The 26672-nt window shown below is 42.1% G+C and overlaps 1 protein-coding gene across 2 annotated transcripts in view; it reads left to right on the forward strand.

Moving 5' to 3' along the window:
• Positions 1-287: 287 nt before the first annotated feature.
• Positions 288-26672, forward strand: part of LOC144682733 (protocadherin Fat 4-like) — a 189026-nt gene continuing 162641 nt past the window's right edge. For both annotated transcript variants that reach the window (XM_078545370.1, XM_078545371.1), the window contains exons 1-4: positions 288-684; positions 11974-12205; positions 13591-13938; positions 21799-22709. In XM_078545370.1, the coding sequence (XP_078401496.1) occupies positions 625-684; positions 11974-12205; positions 13591-13938; positions 21799-22709 (1551 nt within the window). In that variant the 5' untranslated portion in view covers positions 288-624. The remainder of the gene's footprint in view (positions 685-11973; positions 12206-13590; positions 13939-21798; positions 22710-26672) is intronic.

Below are 26672 nucleotides of genomic sequence, written 5' to 3' on the forward strand. Positions count from 1 at the left end.
TTATAAGTGCAGATCAACCAAGTGAATAGTAAAATAATGTTCCATAGACCACAGATAGCAAAACAGATAAGAGCTTTTTTTCCAAAATCCAGTGAGTAGAGGTTTTGCCTGTTTAGTGTGGAGTAGTAACCTCCTCAAGTGTACCCGAATGTGTGCAGCACTCAAATCCATTTGGTGATTATTTTTCAGACCTAAGAACTTCTGTGCTCTGAATAGCATCCTGATCACGCATCTGTTCAGTAGTGAATACTCGAATATGTAAATAAAGTGTCTGCATTCGTGGGAGGTATGCCATTCACTGAAAGAACTGTAACTGGACCCATGGATGCTGAATTCCTGGTACTACTCACTATTACTGCCATAGGATTGTATAGTCAGAGCAAACAGTTTATTTACTTTGGATTTACAGTGCGTTGTGCCTTGTGCCTTACTCTTTCAGCTATTACACAGGCTTATTCAGAACCACACCACTTGGCAGGATTAGACTCAGTGCAGAAGGAAATGGCACTCTCTGTAATAGTTCTGTGTAATGACAGAAATTTTTAAGTGCACTGGAAAGCATGGTAGAGATGAACGGGTAGCTTGGAGCTTTGAACACAATCCTGTGTTCGTTCAACAGAACTAATGGATAGCTGGAGATGCTGTAGCATTAGTCTGTTAATTCTCATTCTAATGCTTTGCAAGGTGGGTACCCTCTTTATACATTGAAACAGCAGATTGCTTATTAGAAAACATTGGTAGAACAAATTCTTATCTGTTAATATCCTCCATCAATATATATAAAAACCTTACCAATATGACAGGTACCTCTGCACACTAGCCCAGTTGTCTTAGCTCTTTTGTTTATTTTGCATCAGGCAGTTTTGTGCTTTGTCAATTTAACTATAATTATTTACCATAAGCTGTTCATCAGGTCTGGTACAATCTTGCTATTAGTTGCAGGGAGCAGCTAACGAAGACCAAACATTTTTAAAGTGATTAAATGTTAAACTACTCTGGGGGCCTTGTTTTCAGAGTAAAGTGGTACCTTAATTGTTCAAACAACCTCCTTCGGATTTTGAATGTTTTGATGTATGAATATTTCAGATAAATGTTGTTGCAATAACTTTGGATAAAATTGAAGTTGACTGTAAATTGAAGTAAAAAAGAGAATGGGAATAATAAGAAGTTTTACATAGTCACACTTCATATATGCTGGGTTGATAGTTTTACTGTAGTTTCATGTTTGTTGATTCTCTTTGTCTCATTGCTGCCTTTTGTAGAAATTCAATTTGTTGATGGTTGCCATGGCTATCAAGCAGAGTAAAATTAGCTGCTGTTATATAATGCTCATCAAACCCTGACCTGTTGGAACTAGTAAAATAATTTGGTCGAGCCTTAACACTTTGAGAGCTGCTAGCCTTCCACAGCTGATAGCAGAGCAACGCTAAGTTAAAATATTAGTTTAAAATATTGAAGATAATACCTTGCTAAAAGAATCAGGATAGTTCAAAGTGAATAGAATACATGTAACTATATTAGTAATATTATATGTATTATATATTTTTTTTAAATGGCTTTCAATTAAATAAACCTATATTAAAACCAATTCCAATTCCTTGATTGAAATAATAATGCTGGTTCTTAATGCTTACTTTGAATGTATGTTTTAGTGGGGGGTATTTGAGGTAAGGCGTGGGTGGTGCACATATGTTTAACTATGATAACACATACGGTAATTAAAGGACAACCATGACCACAATTTCCCAAACAGTAGTTTCTCAATATATATATACATGTTCTACAAAATCACTACACTTGTCCTGATAAAAATATAGAAACAATAATTTGATGCTTTATCTCCATACTAACATTAATGGTGCTGAGAATTCTCAGAAAAGTGTCGTGCTCTGAAAGAAAATCTAATGATGCCGACTAATTGTTGCACAAAAACAGTAACTTCTCCTTTCTCACCCACTATAATTTCTGCTTGTAAACAGCAGCAAATGTCTCATAGCCATAAAGTTAGTTGAATGCAAACTTGATAGATAGCTGCAGGATGCCATTCCCGATAGTAAAACTCTGGATTTGGCTGGCTGATTAAACACATAACTCAAAGAGCTGCATAGCTTTACAAGTTTGTACCTATCCATGTTTATTGGAAACTCAGATTAAGAAGTTTAAGAAAAGAGCTGTCTTTTAAAATATTCTGGCATTTATAAACTTTGAATGCAATAACCTCCCCTTTAGTCTGATTCAGTGAATAGTCGTCTTTTTTTATTATAAGACAAACAACATGACTCGGCTGGTTGATTAAAGGTGGCTATTTTCAGTTGATCTGAAGCTGCTGTGTTCTGTGCTTTCAGTTCAGACCAGGGAAAGGTCAATCCTATCATGGGGATGCTGATTTGGGCAAAAATGAGCCAATTTCAGGATTACAATCTTCTTTCACTGTTGGAATAACCTTTCTAATTAAATTCAAATGACCCTGCATTTAATTCAGCGGGGGTTCCAATTCTAAACAGTTCTGTTCTGCTGCTTGAAGAGTTACCAATAATAATGTTGTGTTTGTTTCCCACAATGAATTAATATTAAATGCAGTGCTCAGTGTGGAACTGAGCTACACTGATGTGAAAGGTGCCAGATTTGATCCCAGTTTGCACTGAACTAGTTTATCTCAACCAAGGAGATAGCAAGGTGCTACAATCCCATCCTAGCCTAGGGAGGAAAAAACATGAATTTACCAGCTCCATTTCACTGTCCATGCTGGAAACTGAGGACACTGGGAGGCGACAATAATGGATTTGGTTGTGATGACTTTAATTATTGAACAGCCTTCAGGCGTTCAGTGATAAGGCACCCGTGCAAACAAACCTCATCAGGAATCTGTATCATCAGGAGAGAAAGACAAGAATTGGAAGAAGGAAAAATATTCTTAACTGAATGGGAGACTTCACTGAGAGACCAGCTGAAAATTGACTGCAATTGAAACTGATGTTGATTTTAACCCTGAGCGGTTTTAGGGTAGGTGGGAGGTGAAGAGGGGCAAGTATGAAATGTGTTCGCTGGCCCAAGTTTAAGGCTGAGGATATTTTAATTCACAATCCTCACTTAAATGTTCTGGGCGGGAAGATCGGGGAGAACAGCTTCCAGCAGGGAAACATCAGGCTGTCCTTTGCCATACTCTGGCTTGCAGCTAACTGGCGAGGATGGCCTTTGGAAGGATACTGTGGGAGACAAGGAGGAGGGGAGGTGCCCACTTTCTTTCGGAGGCCCAGGGGGAACTTTTGCTCCACCTGAACCTCGAAGGAAACTTTTACACCTTCACTGGTCATCCACTTCATCCTTCCCATGAATTGCCAACCTGCTTTAGCCTGTTGCAGCTTCCCTCTGCCTCCAGTTAAAATGCTTAGTGGCTAGAGGTAAGGTAGCATATATTACTGAACTAGAAATCCAGAGACCTGGACTAATTATCTGGAGATATGAATCCAAATTCTATTATGGCAGCTGGCAAAAATATCATTCATTTGCAGCCTTCCATCTAAATGATGGTTTGCGTAATGCTGGTCAACGCTACATTAAGCATCTCCTGGTGGGACTCAGGAGCCCCACTCTGGCATGGCAGTCTTTGTTACAATTGCTGCAGATGAAGACAGTGGGCTGAGAAAGTGCACGATTCGTTGGCCTCTGTTTTTTCTGGACCCTCTTCTAGGCCAGCTGAGCTTTTCGTTTCTGCTCGCCTCTTCCTATGCCCTTCTAAACAGTCAGCCTCCAGAGGTCACGGCCCTCAGCGATTGTCTCTCAGTGTCAATATCCGCCATCTTGATATCTCACTTGCAGGCATCCTTATAGTGGAGGTATGGGTGCGCAGCAGGTTGTGATGCAGTTCACCATAAAGAAGAGTATATGGCTGTCATCTATCTAATGAATGGGGCCAAGCCAGCGCAGATGTCGTTGGCTTAACAATGAATGTATGCTTATGGAATTGGCACGCTCCAGAACCTCTGAGTTGGTGACCTTGTTCTGCCAAGAAATGCCCATGACATCTTTGAGACAGCAAAGGTGCACACTGTTCAGCCTTTTCTCCTGCCTAGCATATGTTGTCCAGGTCTCACCCACTGTAGAGGAGTGCGCTGAGGATGCAGATTGGTAGACTCACAGTTTGGTGTTCTCAGTCAGGTTACTATTGTTCCACACTCCCTTACTAAGCTTGGACATAGCAGCTGCAAACTTTGCGATGTGTGTGAATAAATATATCTAAATAAAAAGCTAGTATCAGTAATAATGAAACTATTGGATTATCATAAAAACTCATCTAGTTCATAAATGTCTGTTAGCAAAGGAAAGCTACTGTCCTTGTTTGGTCTGACCTATATGTGACTCCAAATCCACAATGTGGTTGACTCTTAACTGCACTCTGTAATGGCCTAGCAAGCCACTGAGTTGTATTCAAGAAGGCAGCTCACCACCACCTTCTCAAAGGTAGTTAGGGATGGACAGTGTATGTTGGCCTTGCCAGTGACACCCATATCCCATGACTGAATAAGAATTGACATCTTTGGACGCTAATCAACATTTAGGCAAAAGTCCGTCGGGCACCTCAGCTTCAGGCAAAAGCAACAGCATTAAAATCGAAGATTGATGGGAAGAAAGCACAAAGTAAACTCCCTCCATTTTAACTGTGAACTGGGAGAATTAAAATCCCCTACATCAGTTGGAATCTTCTGGGCAAAATCATTATCCAATCATTGAGTTGAAGACTTGAGAACAGTGGTCAGCGACTTTCACGATAAATACCTTTTCTTGCTTATCAGACAAAATTGAGCAATGAGCAATTGATATTTGACTTTTTTCCCCTTTCAACTGCAAAGAGTGCATGTTAGGTTTGAGTAAATTATTGGAAGTGCAGTGAGTGTTTAGATATAATTTATTTAAGATACTATCATCTGTGGTACTTGTGTGATGATATGTTTAATTCAGAATGGCTATACCATCTAATTGGATTTCCTTCTTTATCGAGTGGGTTGAGGTCAGGGAAAATAAAATAGAATTTCACATTCCTAATATATCCTCGCAGAAAGGCAGATCTTTTGTATTGCTCAGGAAAAGCCTGCTGACTAACACAGATAAAACAGGATTATCAGAACAGTAATGGTGTCCTTTTATGGCTGCACCCATAATGGTGAGTTACTGAGGTGCAGCTCCCTGGAGAAATAGGGTATAATCAAATCTTGTCATAACCTAATTCTGTGTTTATGGTTCTTGATTACAGGCAATTGATAATGATCAGACAATGAACAAAATTAAGGATTTGTTGATAAGAAATGATAAAAAAAAGGCAGCTCTCTTGAGGCATTACAAGTGCACAATTTGAAACAGAAAACTTTTAATTAGTCCACCATTGATTTATGAAATATCTAAAAATATATTTCATTAAGTCCTTTCTCCTTCGGTCATCATTTTTGCAAAATTTATGAATTACTATTAAATAAACTGTCATTCCTGAAGAGGAATTGACTTAGGCTTGTAGAAACAAATGCAGGTCACCAACAAAAATGTGTTTGCAATAAAATAATGACCTGAATGTGGAGACGAGTCGAGCCGCAGTCCTCCTCCTGGCTCCATGATAAAACTTCGGGGTCACAGCTGGCCATCTCCGAACGCACCCCAACCCCACTCCCTACCACCACTCAACTCAACACCCTCCCAACCTTCCCCTCATCTCCTCCCAACCTTCACCTCACCCCCTCCCAACCTTCCCCTCATCCCCTCCCAACCTTCACCTCACCCCCTATCAACCTTCACCTCATCCCCTCCCAACCTTCACCTCATCCCCTCTCAACCTTCACCTCACCCCCTCCCAACCTTCCCCTCATCCCCTCCCAACCTTCCCCTCATCCCCTCCCAACCTTCACCTCATCCCCTCCCAACCTTCACCTCACCCCCTCCCAACCTTCACCTCACCCCCTCCCAACCACCACCTCATCCCCTCCCAACCTTTTCCTCATCCCCTCCCAACCTTCACCTCATCCCCTCCCAACCTTCACCTCATCCCCTCCCAACCTTCCCCTCATCCCCTCCCAACCTTCACCTCATCCCCTCCCAACCTTCACCTCATCTCCTCCCAACCTTCACCTCACCCCCTCCCAACCTTCCCCTCATCCCCTCCCAACCTTTTCCTCATCCCCTCCCAACCTTCACCTCATCCCCTCCCAACCTTCACCTCACCCCCCCCCAACCTTCACCTCATCCCCTCCCAACCTTCCCCTCATCCCCTCCCAACCTTCACCTCATCCCCTCCCAACCTTCACCTTATCTCTTCCCAACCTTCACCTCACCCCCTCCCAACCACCACCTCATCCCCTCCCAACCTTTTCCTCATCCCCTCCCAACCTTCACCTCATCCCCTCCCAACCTTCACCTCACCCCCTCCCAACCACCACCTCATCCGTTCCCAACCTTCACCTCATCCCCTCCCAACCTTCACCTCATCCGCTCTCAACCTTCACCTCATCCCCTCCCAACCTTCACCTCACCCCCTCCCAACCTTCACCTCACCCCCTCCCAACCACCACCTCATCCCCTCCCAACCTTCACCTCACCCCCTCCCAACCACCACCTCATCCGTTCCCAACCTTCACCTCATCCCCTCCCAACCTTCACCTCACATCCTCCAAACTACCGCCTCATCCCTTCCCAACAATCACCTCACTCCCTCCCAACTACCTCCTCATCCCCTCCAAACCTTCACCTCACCCCCTCCCAACCACCACCTCATCCCCTCCCAACCTTCACCTCATCCCCTCCCAACCTTCACCTCATCCCCTCCCAACCTTCACCTCATCCGCTCTCAACCTTTACCTCATCCCCTCCCAACCTTCACCTCACCCCCTCCCAACCTTCACCTCACCCCTCCCAACAATTATCTCATCCCCTCCACACCACCACCTCACCCCCTCCCAACAATCACCTCCTCCCATCTCATGCATCACCTCATCCCCTCCTAACCACCACTTCATTCCCTCCCAATCACCACCTCATCCCCCCCCCAACTACCTCCTGGTCCCTGCCCATCCGTCTGTTTGGGTGGAATCTTATCAGCCATTGTGGAGGGCAGGGATTTCAGAAAATCCCGCATTGGAGTGACTCCCCAATATGTCTCCACCCAAAAGGGGCCTGTAATTGGCTGCCTCTGGGAAAATCATGCAAGCTGGTGGAAATGGTCCCAACCTGCATTTAAAACCTAAGGCATTAAGATTCTGCCCCTCAGCCCCTCCCACCTGCCACCTTGTCTCTGCTGTAGCCACCACCTCAACTCCCCTGACCGAGTTGACAACCCTCTTCCAACTACCTGAGTGGCTGAGTGGCAGGAAGCAGAGGGTGATGGCCGAGGGGTGTTTTTGTGACTGGATGCTTTTGTCCAGTGGGGTTCCACAGGAATCGGCGTTGGGTCCCTTACTGTTTGTGGTATATATAAACAATTTAGACTTGAATGTAAGAGGGTTGATCAGTAACTTCATGGATGACACAAAAATTGGTGGGGTGGTAAATGGTGAGGAGGATAGCCTTAGATTACAGGAGGATATAGACGGGCTGGTCAGATGGGCTGATCAGTGGCAAATGGAATTTAATCCTGATAAGTGTGAGGTGATGCACTTGGGCAGGACAAACAAGGCATGGGAATACACGATGAATGGTAGGACCCTGTAAAGTACCAAGGATCAGTGAGACCTTGGTGTGCATCTCCACCGGTTCCTTAAGTTAGTGGGACAGGTAGATAAGGTGGTTAAGAAGGCATATGGGATACTTGCCTTTATTAGCCGAGGCATAGAATATAAGAGCAGGGAGGTTATGCTGGAACTGTATAAATTGCTGGTTAGGCCACAGCTAGAGTATTGCATGCAGTTCTGGAATCCGCATTGTAGGAAGGATGTGATTGCACTAGAGAGAGTGCAGAGGAGATTTACCAGGATGTTGCCTAGGCTGGACAGTTTTAGTTATGAGGAGAGCTTGGATAGACTGGGGTTATTTTCCCTGGAGCAGAGGAGATTGAGTGGAGACATGATTGAGTTGTATAAAATTATGAGGGGCATAGATAGGGTAGACAGGAAGGAATTTTTCTCCTTGGTGGAGGGATCAATAACCAGGGGGCATAGATTTAAGGTAAGGGGCAGGAGTTTTGGAGGGGATGTGAGGAAGAATTTTTCACCCAGAGGGTGGTGGGAATCTGGAACTCACTGCCTGAAAGGCAGAAGCCCTCATAACATTTAAGAAGTATTTGGATGTGCACTTGCGATGCCATGGCATACAAGGCTGAAAAATGACCTAGTGCTAGAAAATGGTTAGAATAGTTAGGTACTTGTTTGACTGGTGCAGACTCGATGGGCCGAAGGGCCTTTTTCTGTGCTGTAGACCTCTATGACTCTATGACTGTATGACACCGTCTAGACCGCCTTGCCAACTGCCACCATGACCTCCCTTCCAACCACCAGCTTGACCCCCTTCACAACCATGAGCTTGACCCCTTCCAACCAAGATGTAGATCCCCTACTGAAGCCCTTATCCAACTCCATACCTAACTTCCATCCCATTGGTCCCACCCCACACCAGATTCCCTGCATCTCATCCCAGGTGCATGAGTACCTTCTGGCCCAATTCCCGATTGCTTCCTATCCGGGTCACCCTCATTTTCTCACTTGCCTTCCCTTTCATGATATCCCTCCCTTTCCCAGTCACAAACCCTCCCAATTACAACCCATTTCCCATTAAGAACTTACCTGAGCTCCGTTGCCCAAAATTCAAAGCCTGTTGAGCAGTGTGCTGCCTTGAGGTGTCTGCAGCTCACTGACATCGTTTGAATGAGACATAAGGCCCAATATCAGGTGCACCTTGGGTCTACCCATTCAGGTGCAGGGATTACTCCCTGTATCCACTTCTGCCAGCTTGCAAGTTTCTAGTTCCATGATTTCTCCCAAGGCATAATACATTTACTAGCAAGGCCTGTTACTTCAGTCCATTGTTGCACTACATATATAAAATATAATCTTTCCTCTTCATATAAACTGTGGCATGGTTGTTAAGAGCCTGGATGATGCCACCAATGAGACCATACCCTTTTGGGAAAGCTAACCTTGGATGAAAGCACTGTCCTGTCTCATGTTACTGCCTCCTTTCCCCAGGGGAAGTAGTGAAAGGGCTTCTCTACTGACAAAGAAGGTTTCAGCCATTTTTGATGCATGAGTGAAGATTGATCAAACTAGCAAAAATCCCCGTTAGCTTTAAAGGATCCAATCTCATGGAAATATTATGCTGGAACTCAGGTGAAATCACAACTGTTTTGCTTTTCTTGAAATAAAGTCTTTTTTGTTTTTCAAAGAAATTCCAGTGCTAAAAAACTTGTTGACTGTCAGGGAAATAGTGTCTTTAGTAAGACTATTGTGGACATAGGATCGTGAAAAAACAATTTTGTAATGCAAAAAGAAAGCTCCAACCACCAGCACTATAGTGTGATTGGGGAGCCATGTTCACAAGGTGCATGGGGTTGGTGATAGGGCCTAACCACCATATCACCAATTCTTGGACCTACACTCATGATGCCCACTTGGATTGTGGAACTGCCCTTGAATAAATAAACTCCCAAAGGACAGAGATGCAAGTCCTAGAAACATCTGTTTTATACAGGCAAACAGTGCAACATAGATGAGGTGAAAAGACAAAATCACTGACTTTGCCATGGTATCAATTTATATAATATGGTATAACATTTGGGCCCATAAAGAGGTTCATCCATATTCATTGTGAGGCTTCCAAAAGTGAAACTCGAAGTTTTGTTGAATGTGGAGTCTTGTAATTCCAGCATTCAGTCTTTCTCACCAGACTCAGTAAGGGATGTTTTTGGAATGCATGACTCTGCTCCCACAGAGCATCAGCTGAATCAAGCCTGTTGAATATTCCTAGGCACCCATGGAAATTTTCTTCTCCAATGTTTGTGTGACAAAGTCTGAACTGTTCATTTCATTTACCAAAATGTCAGATTGTGCCTTTGGTGTGAAGATCAAGAGCTGGATTTATCATCTGTTCATAGTTGATGTAAATAGCAGCATTGTTCCTTTGTGCTGAACAAACTGTTTTTTTCTGGTTTAGGAATTCTACCCAATACTTTTGTTTTGAGCTCATGGCAAGAAAACCGTTTTCATTAACACAACCAAGTTCTCTATAAACTGAAAGCTCTGCCTTTCTATGTATTGTGAGTGGGATAGCGCACCATGGGATTAACAAATACCCGCTGGCTTTTCACATATCGTGCACTAGAGTTTGTGGTGGATAAAAGGTCTGTCATAATTAAAATCATAAAGCATATATATTTTAATATCTGTGAGATGTGCTGGATCACTATATACGAGGGGGCATCCTGCCCCTAATCAACATTTTGTTTTTGCCAATTTAAGCATTTTAAAAAATGGGAATTTCTGACTTTGACATGAAACAGTTCTTCCAATACTTTAATGAGAAAATGCATCTTTCAGTGTGTGTTGAATTAAATGTGAATTGGGGTGGCCAATTGCTAATCAGCCACCAGATGCTCACCAGAAAACTCAGCTACTTCACGTAAGTAGCTTTCAAATTGTGACCTCTACCACCATGAACAAGCCAGGGCAGCAGATACATGCAAACACCACCAACTGCAGGTTCCCCTCCAATTCACACACCATCCTGACTTGGAAATATATCACCGTTCTTTCACTGTCACTGGGTCAAAATCCTGAACTCCCTCCCTATCAGCACTGTGGCTGTACCTACATCATGTGGACTATAGTGGTTCAAGAAGACAGCTCACCACCACCTTCTCAAGGGCAATTAAGCATGGGCAAAAACTGCTGGCCTAGCCAGTTATACTCTCATCCTATGAGTGGGGTTTCCACCAATCCTCCACTGGAGAGCTCAGGAGGACCCTCAAGAAAATTCCCATTCACGGTTCCTGCTCCTGATCACTATCCTGTGGCCTGCTGGAAATCACATGTGAGCATGTCTGGTGAGGGCTTAGTTATGATGCTTTATATGAATAAATTGCCAATAAGCACTCATTTGTTTAGGCACACACATGAAAAATGGTTGCTTGCATGAGGCATCAAAGGTCTGTAAGCACTGGTGGAACCATTTCCCGGCAAGTGTCAGGTCCTACTCACCTACTTGCCTGGATGCTAATCAGGTGGAACACACACCCTAAATGTGCTCTGTCTGCCAAGAATTAAACACACCTGCATTTCTGGGGCAACTGTTTGCATCCACTGAGGCATTCCATTGTTGTAGGCTTGCTCTCTGGCAGGGCTTAGCTTCTGAAAATGGGGAAAGAAGTTTAACTGTTACTGTAGGCCTCAGAGGCCTGCAGCAATAATAATGACTGCTCAGTTCAGGGTTTTCCGAACTCAGTCCAAAACCAACAGTGAAGTGGCGTTCAGTCCCCTTTCTCTGCCAGCACTTGACAAAGGAATTGCTTAACTTCAGCATCATCCCAACAGATGGCACTCAGGTTCTGTTCAGATCCTCCAACTTGCTCGGGACAGGCTCATTCCTCTCGGATGCTTTTCCAAATGAGTGTCTTCCCAGAGTCCCAAAACCCAAAAGAGGCAGGAGACTTCTTTAGGGGTCTCCTGCCTCTTTTGCATTGGATGACCTGCTTATCTTGATGTGAATGTAGCGGTACTCAATACCTCAAGGAACCAAGAAGAAATCACTGTGCAATGCAAAGGGTGCAATGTACTGGGCCTCGGCTCCATTCTCCTTGTTTACACCCCAGGCGTACAGCAGAAAAAATATTACCCTTATGTCTTCAAGGGAAGAGGAAAGAAAAAGGGATAAAGTGTAGATAAATTATGTAAAGCAACTAGGTTACAAGAATTGTTTTACAATGATGGTGGAGCATAACACACATGATGAAGTGCTATTGTTTTACAGAAGATAAACTATAATTGATAAATTATATATTTTAACCAGAGTTTGAATGTAGGTATAGCAGTGGATGATAAAGCAGATGACATCTACACTGATTTTGCCAGTAAGGAAGATTTGGGAATCGCTGATCAAAACCAAGAACCTTATTCTGCCAACAACCACGTCGAGTCTTCACAAGCAGCATCAAGCAATAACCTTGGGAATATCCATGGCAACAGGCTGGTCTTTTCAGAAAGTGTTTACAGCTTTGACATCCCGGAAGATGTAACGCCAGGTAATGCGATTAATTCCTCATGATCAGGAGCTCTCTTCGATGAAATACTAATTTACTAACTTTTGCACGGCATGAAATTGAAAAATCTCAGCGGAATTGTCCTGGATTTATTTGTTTCCTCAGCTCATGAAATAAATTTGTTTGAATTTAAGTGAGGACATATTCAATTTACCCAGGTAGTATGGAAATGTTTGACTATTCTTCTTACTTTTCCATAGCTTATTCTTTCTCCCGCTACACCCTTTCAGCTGCACTTACTATTAACTTTTATATGAAGCTGGGGCTGTGTGGTGAACCTTCATTGATCAATGATCTGGAGGAAAGTTCTAATACAGACTTGTGGTTTGGCTTCACTGTCTCCTGATTAGATGTAGACTAAAGATGTAGTCTGTATGCATAAGAAATGAATTGCATTACCTGTAATTACTGACTATTACATATTGCAAATGATGATGGTGAAACCACATTTGAAATATTGAGTGAAGGATATCAATGTATTGGTAGAGAGTTCAGCAAAGAATGATGAAAATTACTCCAGGACCTAGACTTTAAATTATTAAAATATATTAATTGAACTACACTTATTTTCATTAGAGAATGGACAGTTGAGAGAGGACATATTCAGTTTGCTAATAATGTTAAGAAAGAAATTCCAAACAAAGTAAGAAAACTATTTGACAAATTTATTAAAGGTCACAAGAATAAAATTAGCTAACTTCAAACAAGACTAAACATGAGAAGAATGCTGTTTTTCTAGAGTGATTGAAATGGACGCCCAGTAGCTAATAATGTCTGCTTCATAATGACTTATAAATCTGGTCAGATGCAATTGAAGGTTTTAGGGATAAGCAGAGGCAAAGAAAATCAAATACGCCAAGGAATGCAATGGTTCCCATATAGCTGTGGCCAAAGAATGTCACGTGTGAAAAGCAATTAGTCAGATTTTAATAATGGAGCTGATTGATGGACATTGTGGAATTTTGCTCCACTTCTTTAGACCTGAGGGTGAAGAGTTGTATTCAGACAGTCATTTTATACAAGATTCCCTTAAGTGATTGATTACATATGTGCAACAGACTCCATTATATACCTGATTGTGCATGGCCTGTGGAAGGAGATTGTGGAATGCTTTTTGTCATTCCACAAACATTGCAATTTTCTGTCAATCCTAGCAATATTTTGTAATTTACAGAAAGTATTAATGAAAAATTGTTCAGATTTAATTTCAATTTTACATTGGGTTAAAATAGTGCTTACAAATGTAATCAATAATATGTGCGAAGCTCTTCAGTGTTTTGCTCAAATATGGGCTTTTATAGTGAAGCAGATGAATGACTCTGTATCAGACGAAAGTATACATAACATTTTTCTTTTATTCAAACCAGGCACTGTGGTGGGCTTAGTAACAGCTTCTGCTCCAAATCAGGGAGTCGATGACAAGGTGTATGGAATACAAGAAGATGATGGGAATGGTCTCTTTGTTATTAATCCAGCTACCGGAAATTTTACACTGACACGTTCTTTAGACTTTGAGTCTGCAAAGTATTACATTCTCACTGTGAAAGCTGCTAATACAGATGGGCAATTCAGTGTGATTCGGGCTTACTTCAATGTGCTGGATATCAATGACAACCCTCCAGTGTTCAATCCTGATTCCTACAGTATTAACATAATGGAAAATGTCCCCATTGGCACCAGTGTTTTAACCCTGAATGTGACTGATGCTGATGAAGGTGAGATGTAGAGGCGTCTTTCTCAAAGTTGCTTAGTCTTTCTGATACATTTGCAATTAATATTTGTACCAGTACATCAAGGCAACTTTTACATGATGGTTGCAGCAAAGTTGTTGAGGGAGATCAATAACAGTAATATGTAATTGATGACACTTAAAAATATGCAGCATGTTTTGGATAATAAAAGTTAGTGCACTGTCTTTTCACATGCACTGTGGTATGAATTAGATTCTATTTCACATTCCAAGGTGATGCCCCATGCCCTCGTCTTCTGTTGAATTATTCACACGAGACATGTTAGACAGCATGACAGGAGGGATTTCAGAAAAAGCCACACAAAGCAAATGAAACAATGTAACTTCTGTCCAACATATCTCCAGGAAATCACATGGAAATCCAGACGTTCATTGTACAAGACTCCCTTTGATTAATTAATTGGACTTTATTTGTCACACTGTGCTGTTTTGATGTCACACATTTAGTGATTGATCAATCAGTAAATGCGCAACATTCACTGAGTCCACCTCAGAATGATTCTAACCAGTCAATCACATTTCCTTGTTCGAGAATACCATAATGGTAATCTGTTAAACATTTACCCTCCTAAGCCTGCCTAGCAGTCCTGTAGAACTCTCTTCATATCGTGACATTACTTGATACATGGCTTTGAGGAAAGGTTTGTGATTTCTTTTATTTTGTTAGATGGAAAATACAATTATTGCTGCAATGGACCCATTTCCAGCAGATTCCATGGCAAAATAGAAAACATGTTCAGTGAAGCATGAGGTGATGACTATTGACCATATCAGCACATCAACAATCACATGGGCTGTGTCTTTTCTATTAAAGCAGTAATGCTTTATAATAATAAAGTAATAATTAAAACATGTGCAAAATGCATAACACATATACACTAGATAGTAATCTAAGAAAAGTCAAATTAAACATGCTTACATTCTAAATTTACCTATTTCTTTAATTTTGTGGTAACAACTCTAAACATTGAGGAACATATTGAGATAGTGGCCTGAAAGATCCAGGAGGGTATAATATCAACATTTATGCCACGATTATGCCCACCGTGGAACTCAGCTACTGACCCTGTTCAACCCTGTTAGTGGGTTTGTGTTCCACCTACTCCGTTGGGAGAATGTTGTTGGTGACCAGACACCCTCCTTTAAAGCTTCTTGGCCTCTTCAACAACAACAACAATAACTTGCATTTACATAGTGCCTTTAGCATAGTAAAAGGTCCCAACATTCTAGACAGGAGCAATATCAAACAAAATATAAGGAGATACTGGGAGAGATAACCAAAAACCTGGTCAAAATGACAGATTCTAAGGAGCACCTTAAATGTGGAATTCCAGTGCCTGGGGTCCAGGCAGCATAAGGCATGGCTGCCATTGGTGATGCAATTAAAATCAGAAATGCTTAAAAGACTAGAATTGGAGGAGCGTAGAGATCTCACAGGGTTGTGAGGCTGAAGGAAATTACAGAGATAGGACGGGTCAGACCAAGGAGAGATTTGAAAAAGAGCATGAGAATTTTAAAATCAAGGCATTGTTGGACAGCAAGCCAATATAGGTCAGTGGTCAAAGGGGTGATAGGAGAACAGGACTTGGTGAGAGTAAGGACATGGATGGCAGAGTTTTGGATGACCTGAAGTTTTTGTAGGATGGAAAATGGGAGGCTGGGCAAGAGGGCATTGGAATAGTCAAGTCCTAGGTAACAAAGGCATGGATGAGAGTTTCAGGCTCAGATGAGCTGAGTCAGAGGTGAAGTTGGGTGGTGTTATGGAGATGGAGATAGGCAGTTTTGGTGATGGAGCGGACATTTTGACAGAAGCTGATCGCCAGGTCAAATATGGCACCAATATTGTGAACAGTCTGGAGTTCAAACACTAACCCCAGACTAGATCCTACCGAATTCTGCAGGTGAGACCATGTGTACATGCGCAAATTACCAAGTCCTGACGGGGTGCTGGGGTGCAGGATCGCCTGACTTAGACAGTCCTTAGTTACAGCCCTGTCTTGTTATGTAGATGACCTTGTCAAGGAGAGCAGAGACATCCTAGAAACCTACTGGGTCCTGATGAAGTTTGCAGTGTCAGCTCAGTCCAATAGTAACACTGGGAAGAATTTTCTGGTCGGTGAGCGGGTGTGGGGCCTGCTTGCCAACGCATAAAATGACACATGGTGACGTTGGGCAGGCGTCCCGACATCACCGCGTGTCATTTAGATTTTCAGTTCGGTGGGTGTGCAGCCAACTCAGCTGTGCGCCTGCCGAACTGTCAAGGGCCAATTAAGATCTGTTAAAAGCTATTTAAAATAGTTAAATGAGCTGCCCGTCCAACCTTAAGGTTGGGGGCTGGCAAAGAGCCCTGATGGCCTTCGCATTTTTCATGAAACCTCATCCACAGGTTTCATGAAGTTTTTATAAATTAAGTAAAGCTTTCCATTAATGTTCCTTGACACGTCCCCTCATGTGACCTGTCTCATGAGGGGACATGTCTTATAATATTTTATTTTCTGTATTTAGTTTTTAAAAACTTTAACTAATTCCCCTGAGGCACCTCTGTCAGGGGACGCCGATCGGGTTCGCGCTCGCTCCCGCCCACCCCTGCACAACCCCCCCGACGGGTGGAAAATTCAGCCCACTGTCAAATTTGAATCAAACAATTCACTGGAGGGGTGAGAATACATTTTAGTGCAGCGCTGAGAGAATGCAGCTGGGTCAAAATGCAAACCTTTGGATAAAACATTAAACAATGGCATTACCTGCCTTCAGGGGGGACTTAAAAGATCCCACGACACTATTCAAAGTACGATCATGAAATTTTCACTGTGTCCTGGCCTACATTTATCCCTTAACCTGCACTTCCAGGACAGACTAACTGTTCATTTATCTCACTGCTGTCTGTGGGAGCTTGCTGTGCTTAAATCTGGCTGCCATGTTTGCCTAAAAACCAATAGTGGCTTCAAGACCAATTTATTTGGTGCAAATGTCATGTCCTGAAGATGCAGAAGTTATTTTAAAGAAGTGCAAGTTCTTCTGTTAAAGGCTGTGTGACTTTGGGGTCAAAGAGAAAGGCTGTGAATACTAAAAATCTGAACTGAAAATAGAAAATGCTGCAATATCTCAGCAGGATAGAGAGCATCTGAAAGGGAAAGAGAGGTTAACATTTTGGATGTGAACTTTCACTGGAACTGGTGTGGTTGGAGCAGGAACAATGTTTTTAAGAGCAACGTGGAGAGAGGAGAGTAGCAGACAGTGATTAAGAGTACAGGTACCACTTTGTAAATAGACAGCTACTGGGTTTAATAAACTGTCAATAGATTTTTAAAATGCAGGAAGGGTTTATGAAGGAAAGTTAAATGGTTATGTCTGTCATGCAAGTGAAAAACCATGTAAAAAAAGATAGTTTAATATTGTTAAGCCCCTTTTAATTGTCTTTGCAAAAAAAAAACTAGCTTTGTTCGTTATGAACACTAACTTAAATTTTATTTATATTTTTAAATATAAACTATTTATGTTAAAAATTAAACTATGAAACTATATAGCTTCATAGTTTAATTAATTGAGTTTGTTTTTTAAAGTGAGTTTACCAGTGAATAGCTGAGTCAAAAACACAATGAAGGCCTGGAGTTCATGCTGAGCAAGTTGGCCTCCACTGAGGTAGCAGCAGAAGGGGTGTTATAATTGGCTACTTGTACGCTGGGTGAGGGAGTGAAACCCTCCAATCCTGCCCTAATCCAATCACCACTGTTGGAAGAGCTTGTGTATCGATATAAGAACATAAGAATACAAGATATATGAGCAGGAGTAAAGCATGTGGCCCACTGAGCCTGCTTTGCCATTCAATACGATCATGGCTAATCTTGTATGAGGACAGCTCCATTGTGAATGTCCCTGCATATAAATACTGAAGCCTGCTGAGGCTCAATGTCAAAACCTAATAATGGTCATTTGGCCAAGAAAGCCTACACCACTGGAATTGTACTCCAGCAAATATTTCATTGGGCTGAATTTTACAGGCCATCCACAGGCAGAAAAATAGCCAGCTGGACCTGTAAATGAGGGCATGTGCTATTGCTGGCATATCGGCCATCAGTCCACCTGCCCCGCACCACCCCGCCCCCGCCATGATTTTACGGGTGGTCAGGGAGGCATTGGGTGGGTTACCCACCCGTGACCCAATTGAGGCCCTTAAATGGGCAATTAATGATTAATTAAGAGCCTGGTATAGTATAGATATAATAGGTGGTGAGAGAGACCTGTGCCCAACATATGGCTAGTAAGTTTAACCCTGCGGGCTGAAAGGGAGGTGCCTTCTTCCCCATCCCCCTGTGTCAATCAGGGAGCCCCCTCTCACAGTTTTGCTACCCTCATCCCTTGCCCTGTCCAACGTGCCCATACCTCCCATCCCCCCCCACCTCACTGGGGCCTGTTAGCCTGGCCCTAGCAAGACCCCAGACTTCCCTGAAGGCCTGGGTCGATCACTGAACCTCCTTGGCCTACCTGTAGCACCAGCAGTGGCCACCAGTCCGACGCTGCCAGTGTGCATAGTTGCTGGTCCCCAAATGGCCTCATACTAGTTAAAGGGCTGTTGACCAAAAAATTAAAGTGGGTCGAGCTAGCTAAGCAGAGGCGGACTCACCCCCGACGTTTATGCTTGGGAGCCCGCCCTCAGTGTAAGCTCAAGCCCATTGTCTTCAGAAAAGGAAAAGGCAGAAAATTGATGAGAGGAATTTTAATATTGTCATCCAACATGTTTAAAATTTAAACCCATTTAAAACACAGATTTTTTTCACTCAGAGGATCGTGGGCCTTTGGAACTCTCTTCATGAAAAGGTGATGGGAGCAGAGTCTTTGAATATTTTTAAGGCAGAGGTGGATAGACTCTTGGGAAGCAAGAGGTTATCAGGGATAGGCGGGATGCAGATTTCAGGTTACTATCAGTTTGGCCATGATCTTATTCAATGATGGAGCAGGCTCGAGGAGCTGAATGGCCTACTCCTGCTCCTTGTTCATATTGTTCGTAACGTGGAACACCACATGATCTGGTCCCAGGGCCTGCCACTGTTGTTTTTGAGCTGGTCACTGAAAGGTACATAAGGATGATGCAGCAATGATTTTGCGTTTTAATACTCTGGTGCATAGTCTGGCCTCTGCTCAGGCCTGCCCACCCCCCAACACCACCCCGCCTCTCTCCCATATTACATGGCAGTTCAGATTGGGTACTGGGCGGAATCACAGGCATTAAGCTGCTTTCTATCACTGTATGGTACAGCAGTTCAGTCTATTCCTGACCATAGCATTAGTGTACCCATCTGTCCACTTCTTCAATTAAACAGTGAACTTTCCTCCCTCCAGAATAAGACGTTGGGAAACTGAAACATTTAGCTGGAGTATGCTCCCTTCACACTGACCTTAAAATGTATCAACTGAAATGGATAACAATGTCTATGCCTCCAACTCCTTTTCGTGCTATTCCTATGAATGTTTAATGCTGCTATTGTTGCCTGTGCAGAGAGAACAAAATCTTTAACAGCATGTTGTGTCTTTCACTTTGGTTTATTCATGCTTGGATACTGCAATGAGTAACTCTATTCATTCAAGTTAAAAGGAAATCTGGCTTGCCTGACAGCTGCTGCTCTGACTCACTCCTCCTCCCTGGTCTTTGTACACTATTTTTACTGCAACTTTACGCATATTTTACGCATACACCTTCCAAGTGACATCATCACCATCACCATTTGCGCATGGAAATAATTGACTCGGGAAGAAAGAGTTGATTGCTATTGCTGTACTGCAGTAGTAAGGCATCAGTCAACAATGCAACCTAGTCACTGGGAAACAGAGATGTGGAAATCATAGGGATGTACCTATATCTATTCTATAATGTGTCTAATTGGAATCTTTTCATACTTAATTTAATTTATTAAAAATTTCTACCATAGCCACAGAAGCATCAACTTTGCAAACATCTGAAATTAATCTTCCTGTTTTCAATTCAGATCTTACATATTGACCTACTTTTCTACATGCCAGTGGAGCTGCTTACCAATGTGTATCTTAGGGATATACAATGAAAGTGTCCAATAAGTAGGAAACAAAACAGATGAAGGATAATTATAGTGAAAGCTAAACAGTCATTTTGAAAAGCCTGAGATTCAGTTTCTTGACCTGTAAAACAAAGTCTGAGCGAAATCCTTGTTTTCTCTTCATTTATTAAAATTTACGTCAGACTGTATCTAATCGATAGATTGAATGCAGCTGTTGTAGTCAAGCTTAAACTTGAGAAAAACAGTTTAATCATAATGGGATCAGGCTTTACCAAGTTCTATCAGTCATTATGTCATCGTAATGGTGATTTCAAAAGCACTTTAGCATTCCAATATCTATTAGTTGCTATAGACGTTTTAAATTCACAAGGCACACATTGGGGAGAAAGCTTGGAATGCCTTTTTCACACTAACTTTAAAGCTCTACTGTACTTATTTATTCTGGATTACTTCCCAACTCCAGCAGACTTTCATAAATTAAAAATTAACTGACCAGTTATCTTTGAGCATGGTATTAGAGCTGGTTTAGTAAACCTTTAGTAACTAGAGTCTAAACAGTGAGAAACCATGTTAATTGTCCTTTTGACATGTGTTGAACTTATGCCAAAGTCTCGGAGTAAAGAGAACAGCATGTACTTAATTGTCCAAGGTAATTTTCAGACTGAGCAAGCTGATCAAAGCACGCAGGGTGAACATTCTGTAAGGTGTCAAATAGTTGTATAGAACAATCTATCATGTACAGAGAAATAATCTTCAAATCCTAGTATAGAGGTTACTTCCCTTGCATGGGGTTACCTGAACTCACCATAGCAACAAATATATTTTAAAACTGCTCGAACAAAGGGCACTTGTCGAAGATTGCAATTTATAAAATTGGAGTAATCAACCCTCTATATGGCTTGATGCATATTGCATGCCCAATATCTTGCTAAATCCCACAGAATATAAAGTTTCCAGTTTCTATCCCAGGTTTGTGCTGATTTAACTGATTTTAGCCAAAGTGGCAGTAAGGATGCTACACTGAAAGGGGAAAAAAATTAATCAAAGTTCCCACTTCTAATTGATACTCAATGACTTATACTGAGAAGTGGGTAAATTAGGACAGATTAGGACTTTCCTGTGATGTCCCATCATCAACCCTCATTTATTAGACTCAAAACACTCACTGTCTAGATTTAAACATGATAAGTGGCCATCTGAGCTAAGTACAGCTGGCACCCATGGAGATAAACATTAGCATGAGTTGTGTCTTCAACAACAACTTACATTTATAAATCAAATGAGGTTATTTATTTTCCAAAGAGAAGAAGAAAATTTATTAAGATGAGAATAAAAGGTTGGGAAAAGTACTCTGATACAGATTATAATGAAGTTCAATCTTGTCAGAACTGTGAATACTGTCTACTTTCTGAAGGAAGTCCAGGATTGTTGGGGGGAAAAAGAGTGTAGTTGTCTTTGGATTCATTTAACAGTTGAACAATGACAAACTCTCACTTTCCTATGTAAATGTTAATCAATCATTCATATCTCATCTCGGGCCAGGATTTTCCAGCCCCTGCCGCCGCTGGGATCTTCCAGTCCCACTGAAAGTCCATGGCAGGCCTCACCATGACAGGGCCGGAAAATCCCGGCCAAGGAAATGACAAGAGTGGCATCAGTTGAGCAGAGACTGTTTGTGATGCTGATCTGCTGACTGTCTTGCAGTGAATGTTGGCATAGATAGGAAATGCTCTGTGTAAGTGATGTATAAATGACCAAACATTATTTAATCTTGTGATTTGTCTGTTGTCCAGGTCTGAATGCTGCTTTGACATTCAAGATAATCTCAGGGGACCGCAATGGGCAGTTTACGGTTGACAGAAATGCTGTGCTTAGGGTCCAAAAGGCATTAGATCTAGAACACCAGTCTGTCTATACTTTAATTGTTCAAGCTACTGACCAAGCTCAATGTGATTCAGTACGTTTCACAAGTAGTGCATGGATTACAGTGAAGCTCAATGATGTGAATGATAATGCCCCTGAGTTCAGAATTGCAAATACAGTCTACCTTCCGGAAGATACTTCCATTGCCACGGTGATAATGACAGTTAAAGCTGTGGATCTGGATAGTGGACTTAATGGCCATGTTGAATATTCTCTGCAGCAATTTACAAGGAACAAGTTTAGCATCAATGCAACGAGTGGGGATCTTAGTGTCATTGGCGATCTTGACAGAGAACTAGCGGAATGGGTTCCAATAGATGTGATCGCTTCAGACAAAGGACAGCCATCACTATCTTCTTCAATAAGCATTACAGTAATCATTACTGACATAAATGACAACAGTCCTGCCTTCACACAAAACACTTATACTGTCACAGTGGATGAAAATATACCTCATGGTTCAGATTTACTCACAGTTTCAGCTACTGACCCTGATGAAGATAAAAATGGACAAGTTCGATATACTATTAGCAGCAAGGACTTTTACATAGATTCAGTTACTGGATTAATCTCAGTGTCTGGAAATTTGGATCGTGAAAAAATCCCAGTGTATACTTTTGTGGTGTTTGCATTGGATGGTGGAGAGAGTCCCAGGTCAGGAACAGCCACTGTCAATGTTGTGCTCAGAGATTTCAATGACTTTGCACCAATCATCCAGCCCATGAGAATGACTTTACATCTCTTGGAGAACATAAATGCAGTTCCACAAATTTTATATCAGGTATTTAGGAGATTTGCTTTTTATTATATCTTCTCTACATGCTTTGGCAGTTATTTTAATTGTTAATTTACTTGACTTTTTTTTCTATTTGATCAAGCCAGTGAAGAAGGTATGTAAGTTATATAAAATCTACTTTATCATGGATTCTCAAGCAAATTTCTGTGTTTCTGTGACCACCCCATATCTTCCTCTGCTTCAAATGTCAGCCTGCTCTTCCTTTAAAAGATGCAGTGCGAGCTGCCTTAACTATTCCTTCTGGTAAAGCATTACATGCTCTAACATCTCTGCAAAAAGAGCTTTCTCCTTATGCTGAAAAAAGAGACATGTCAAAGCTTTTCGTCTTGCACTCATCAGGACACTTTGCAATACCAATATACTATTTGGATGAAACAAAAGTCAATAAATTAAACAGAAATCAATAAATCATAGGCGGTAAACAGCCCCTGATGGGGAACTGTAACTAAAATAAAATGTCAAAGGAAACTTACAAAATCAAAACAAAAAGAATACCAATATAAGAGGAAAACAATTTATACTGTATGAGAGAAGAATGCTGATTGGTTAGCAAGTGGACTCTGATTGGTAGAGTCATTGCCATGGGGGATGCACCAATTGAAGGTGACTGACAGTTAACTGCCAAGCATTGTTTGAAATTTAAACCAGGTGGCTTGCCCCTGATTTGTCAAGGCATTGTCCTGAAGAATGAGTCTGTGAATGACTGTCACTTTTTTTGTTTAGCTGAAACAGGTGCAACGTGTGCACATGTTCTTTCTGTCTGTAAAGAACAGGACCCTGTGTATTAATATATGTAGCTTCCACTACTGGGCAACTTCTAACATTTTGTGCGTAGCTATTCTTCTATGAGAATTGGAACCATCCAAAGTCTCCGACTTAAATCAGAGTTTCGGGGGGGTGATTGCCCATTGGAAATTGAAGCTTCCCGTGCAATTCCCATGCAGTCCTTGTGTGGGCACTTCCGGGGCCCCCCAGCACATCTTCTGGGGATGTCTTGGGTATGATACTCTGGGGAATAGAAGTTCTGGGCCTAAGTATCCATAAGTAACAATACTGAAGCAGGATTTCTAGAGGTCATTAGGGTGACTGAAGATGGCTGCAAAAGGATAGAGAGAGTTATTTGGGTGAAAGTGTGAAAACAGGCACTAAATGGATGCTGTGTTATTAAGACACACTTGTTTGAAAGTCTGGTTTTAGCATGCAATTCTGGTCCTAATTGCTGATTACCATCATTTAAACTTGCCAGGAGGTGAACATTTGCAAGTTCAGCTCTCAAGCATTTATTCGTCACAGCTTTTGTGGAGCAGTATGTGTGATATCCACACGTTCACTCCAATGGAGCTGTGGAGTACACTGGCTGGATCACAACAGTAAGTTTCAGAATGGATCAAGCACCGAGTGAGCACATGTCCTTGGAGGTTCTGGTGGCCGGGAAGTCCTGAGGAGATCTTCAGGGGAGAAAGAGTTCTTCTTATCCTCCTGTCCTTCCACTCCCTCTCTCCAGCAGCTGGTGCTGCTCTTCCTGCTCATGTCCTCCTCCCATTTCTCTTGCAGACCAAGAGGGACCCCTAGCAAGATGTGAATGACCAAGCACTTTTGTTCTCTTGGTGATTCCTATAAGGCATCAATAGCACAGCACTCACTCTTGGTAGGTGAAATCCTCAGAGAATTCCTGGAATAAATGTTGATAGTGTTGAAGCCTTGACAAAATTTCCCAGAAAATTTCCCAAAATGTTTAAAAAGTCAACTTCAACCCTCCAGCAGCACGTGAACAGTAAATGGTGATATATTTTTAAGTAGCACTCGAAATCCTCAGCAACGCCTTGTTTATTCCTGTCAGCTGGTCGCTGCTGGAAAGGGTCTTAGGTCAAGTACTATTCACTAAAATGCCATGCAGTCTCTTTCATGAGTGCTAGCAGTCAATTTAAATGGCAATCAGTCCCTTAATGATTCTTTGGATGGTCGTTCCAAGCACAAGCTTCAATACCTTTACTAAGGTGGCACCTTGGGCTAAACCGATGTTTCAGACTAAGAGCCACCTTGGTCAACTTGGAGGCTTGTTAGCACCTGAAGGAGCTGTTGAAATTTTCCCCCTTGATGACAGGTTCTCATACTTTAATGAGGTGTGAACAACAGCTTTAATTGGCCAAAATAATCAGTGCTTAATATGATTACTGTTGGAATATGCCTTTAAGAGATAGCAGCATGACATCACTAGCAGGGAAGTGTGTCATGTGGTCCAGTCTTAGTTTCACTCTTGCTCCAAACAGAGCACACACAGCTCTGATGTCTTCAAGCTTTATACCTACGTATAACCTGAAAACAGGTTATACATAGGTATAAATGAACCCACAATGTGTTTACCCAATCCTTTATGAGTGATTGATGCCTGTGTCTCATACAACAAATAAGCCAAGGACTTATATCATTATAATAACACGACAATTACCATCATTTTCCTCTCTGTAAATGGGTGTAAGTGGTGGATTTATGTATGAGAAATGATGGTAATCACATTAAGCACTGACTATTTTGGCCAATTCAAGCTGCTATTCACTCCTCATTAAAATGCAAATACCTGATATTAAGGGGGGCAATTTTCAACAGCTCCTTCAAGTGCTAAAGAGTCTCCAAGGTGACCAAGATGGGTCTTGAGCTGAAACATCCGTTTCGTAAAGGGAGCTGTACCTCAAGTTTCTCTTCATAGCTATAGTTTCTTATAATGAAAAGAAAGGCTTCCAGTTATGTAGCACCTTTTGTAATCTCAGAACATCCCAAAGCGCTTTACAGCCAATTAAGAACTTTTGAAGCATAGTCACTGCTGTAATGTAGAAAATATGCCAGCCAATTAGCCCATAGCAAGTTCCCACATACAACGATAAGATTTGTGACCAAATAATCTTTTAAGATGTTGCTTGACAATAAATCTTGGCTTGGACACTAGCTTTTCTTTGAATAGTGGGATTTTTTACGTCCACCAGGGAGGGCAGGTGGAGGCTTGGTTTAATGTCTCATCTGAAAGATGGCACAACTGACTGCACAGTGCTCCCTCAGTACTGAACGGATAGGCCAGCACAGAATGTCTGTACAAGTCTGGGAATGCTATTTGAACTGACAAGCTTCTGACAGAACTGAGTGCTACAATTGAACTAAGCTTGGTGAACACTGTATGCTCTTTATGGCTTTAATATCCTTTCTTTATTAAGACACCCAAAAAAGCACAAAGGACTCTATGATATAACCATTGCCTTGTACAAGCCTTTTGCAGTGTGTCTTTTTATTTGACAGCTGTTAATTTTCAGCAAATTTCAACATCATGCTCCCTATATCTAACTCTAAATCATCTGATATATCAAGTTCAAAAGTGACTTCTGGAGACATTGGGTATTTTTAACCACGGGTGAGGTGAGATGTAAACATTTTTAAAATCTCAAACCCAACCTCAACCAGTCTCCAACACATCCAATTCCAGATTGAATGGAGATTCGGCAGGAGGCAGGCAGCCAATCCGTTCCCAGGAGGTGGATGAGGCTAGGGCCTCACACTTAACCTGTGTTGCTGGACTAACTCTGGACAACCGGGTTTCCAGGGCCTCGAGAAACTCGGCAGTTCAAGGGAGGCAAGGAGAGCTTCAGGAGAATGGTAATTTACAACACTGCTTCTGAGCCAAGAAGAATAGGAGTGCTTCCAGTGCTCACATAGATATGTTCTTCCCTCCTGTCAGACCACCCACAGCTCCGCTGCATCCCACTCCTATCCAAAGAGCCCCTCCCCAGAATGGGAATCGGATCTTCTTGGGATCAAGGATCAGGCTGCCACCTTGAGATCTGAACCCGCCCCCTCAGATTGGATCTCCAAATCTAGGGGCGGAATCATCACAGATTTGCACTAATTTGCAGATTTGCGGTAGCGGGCGGGTAAAAGGACGTTTTACCTGCCGGTCACAAT

This window comes from Cetorhinus maximus, chromosome 7 (genome assembly GCF_964194155.1).
Source record: "Cetorhinus maximus chromosome 7, sCetMax3.hap1.1, whole genome shotgun sequence".
Lineage (NCBI taxonomy): Eukaryota > Metazoa > Chordata > Chondrichthyes > Lamniformes > Cetorhinidae > Cetorhinus > Cetorhinus maximus.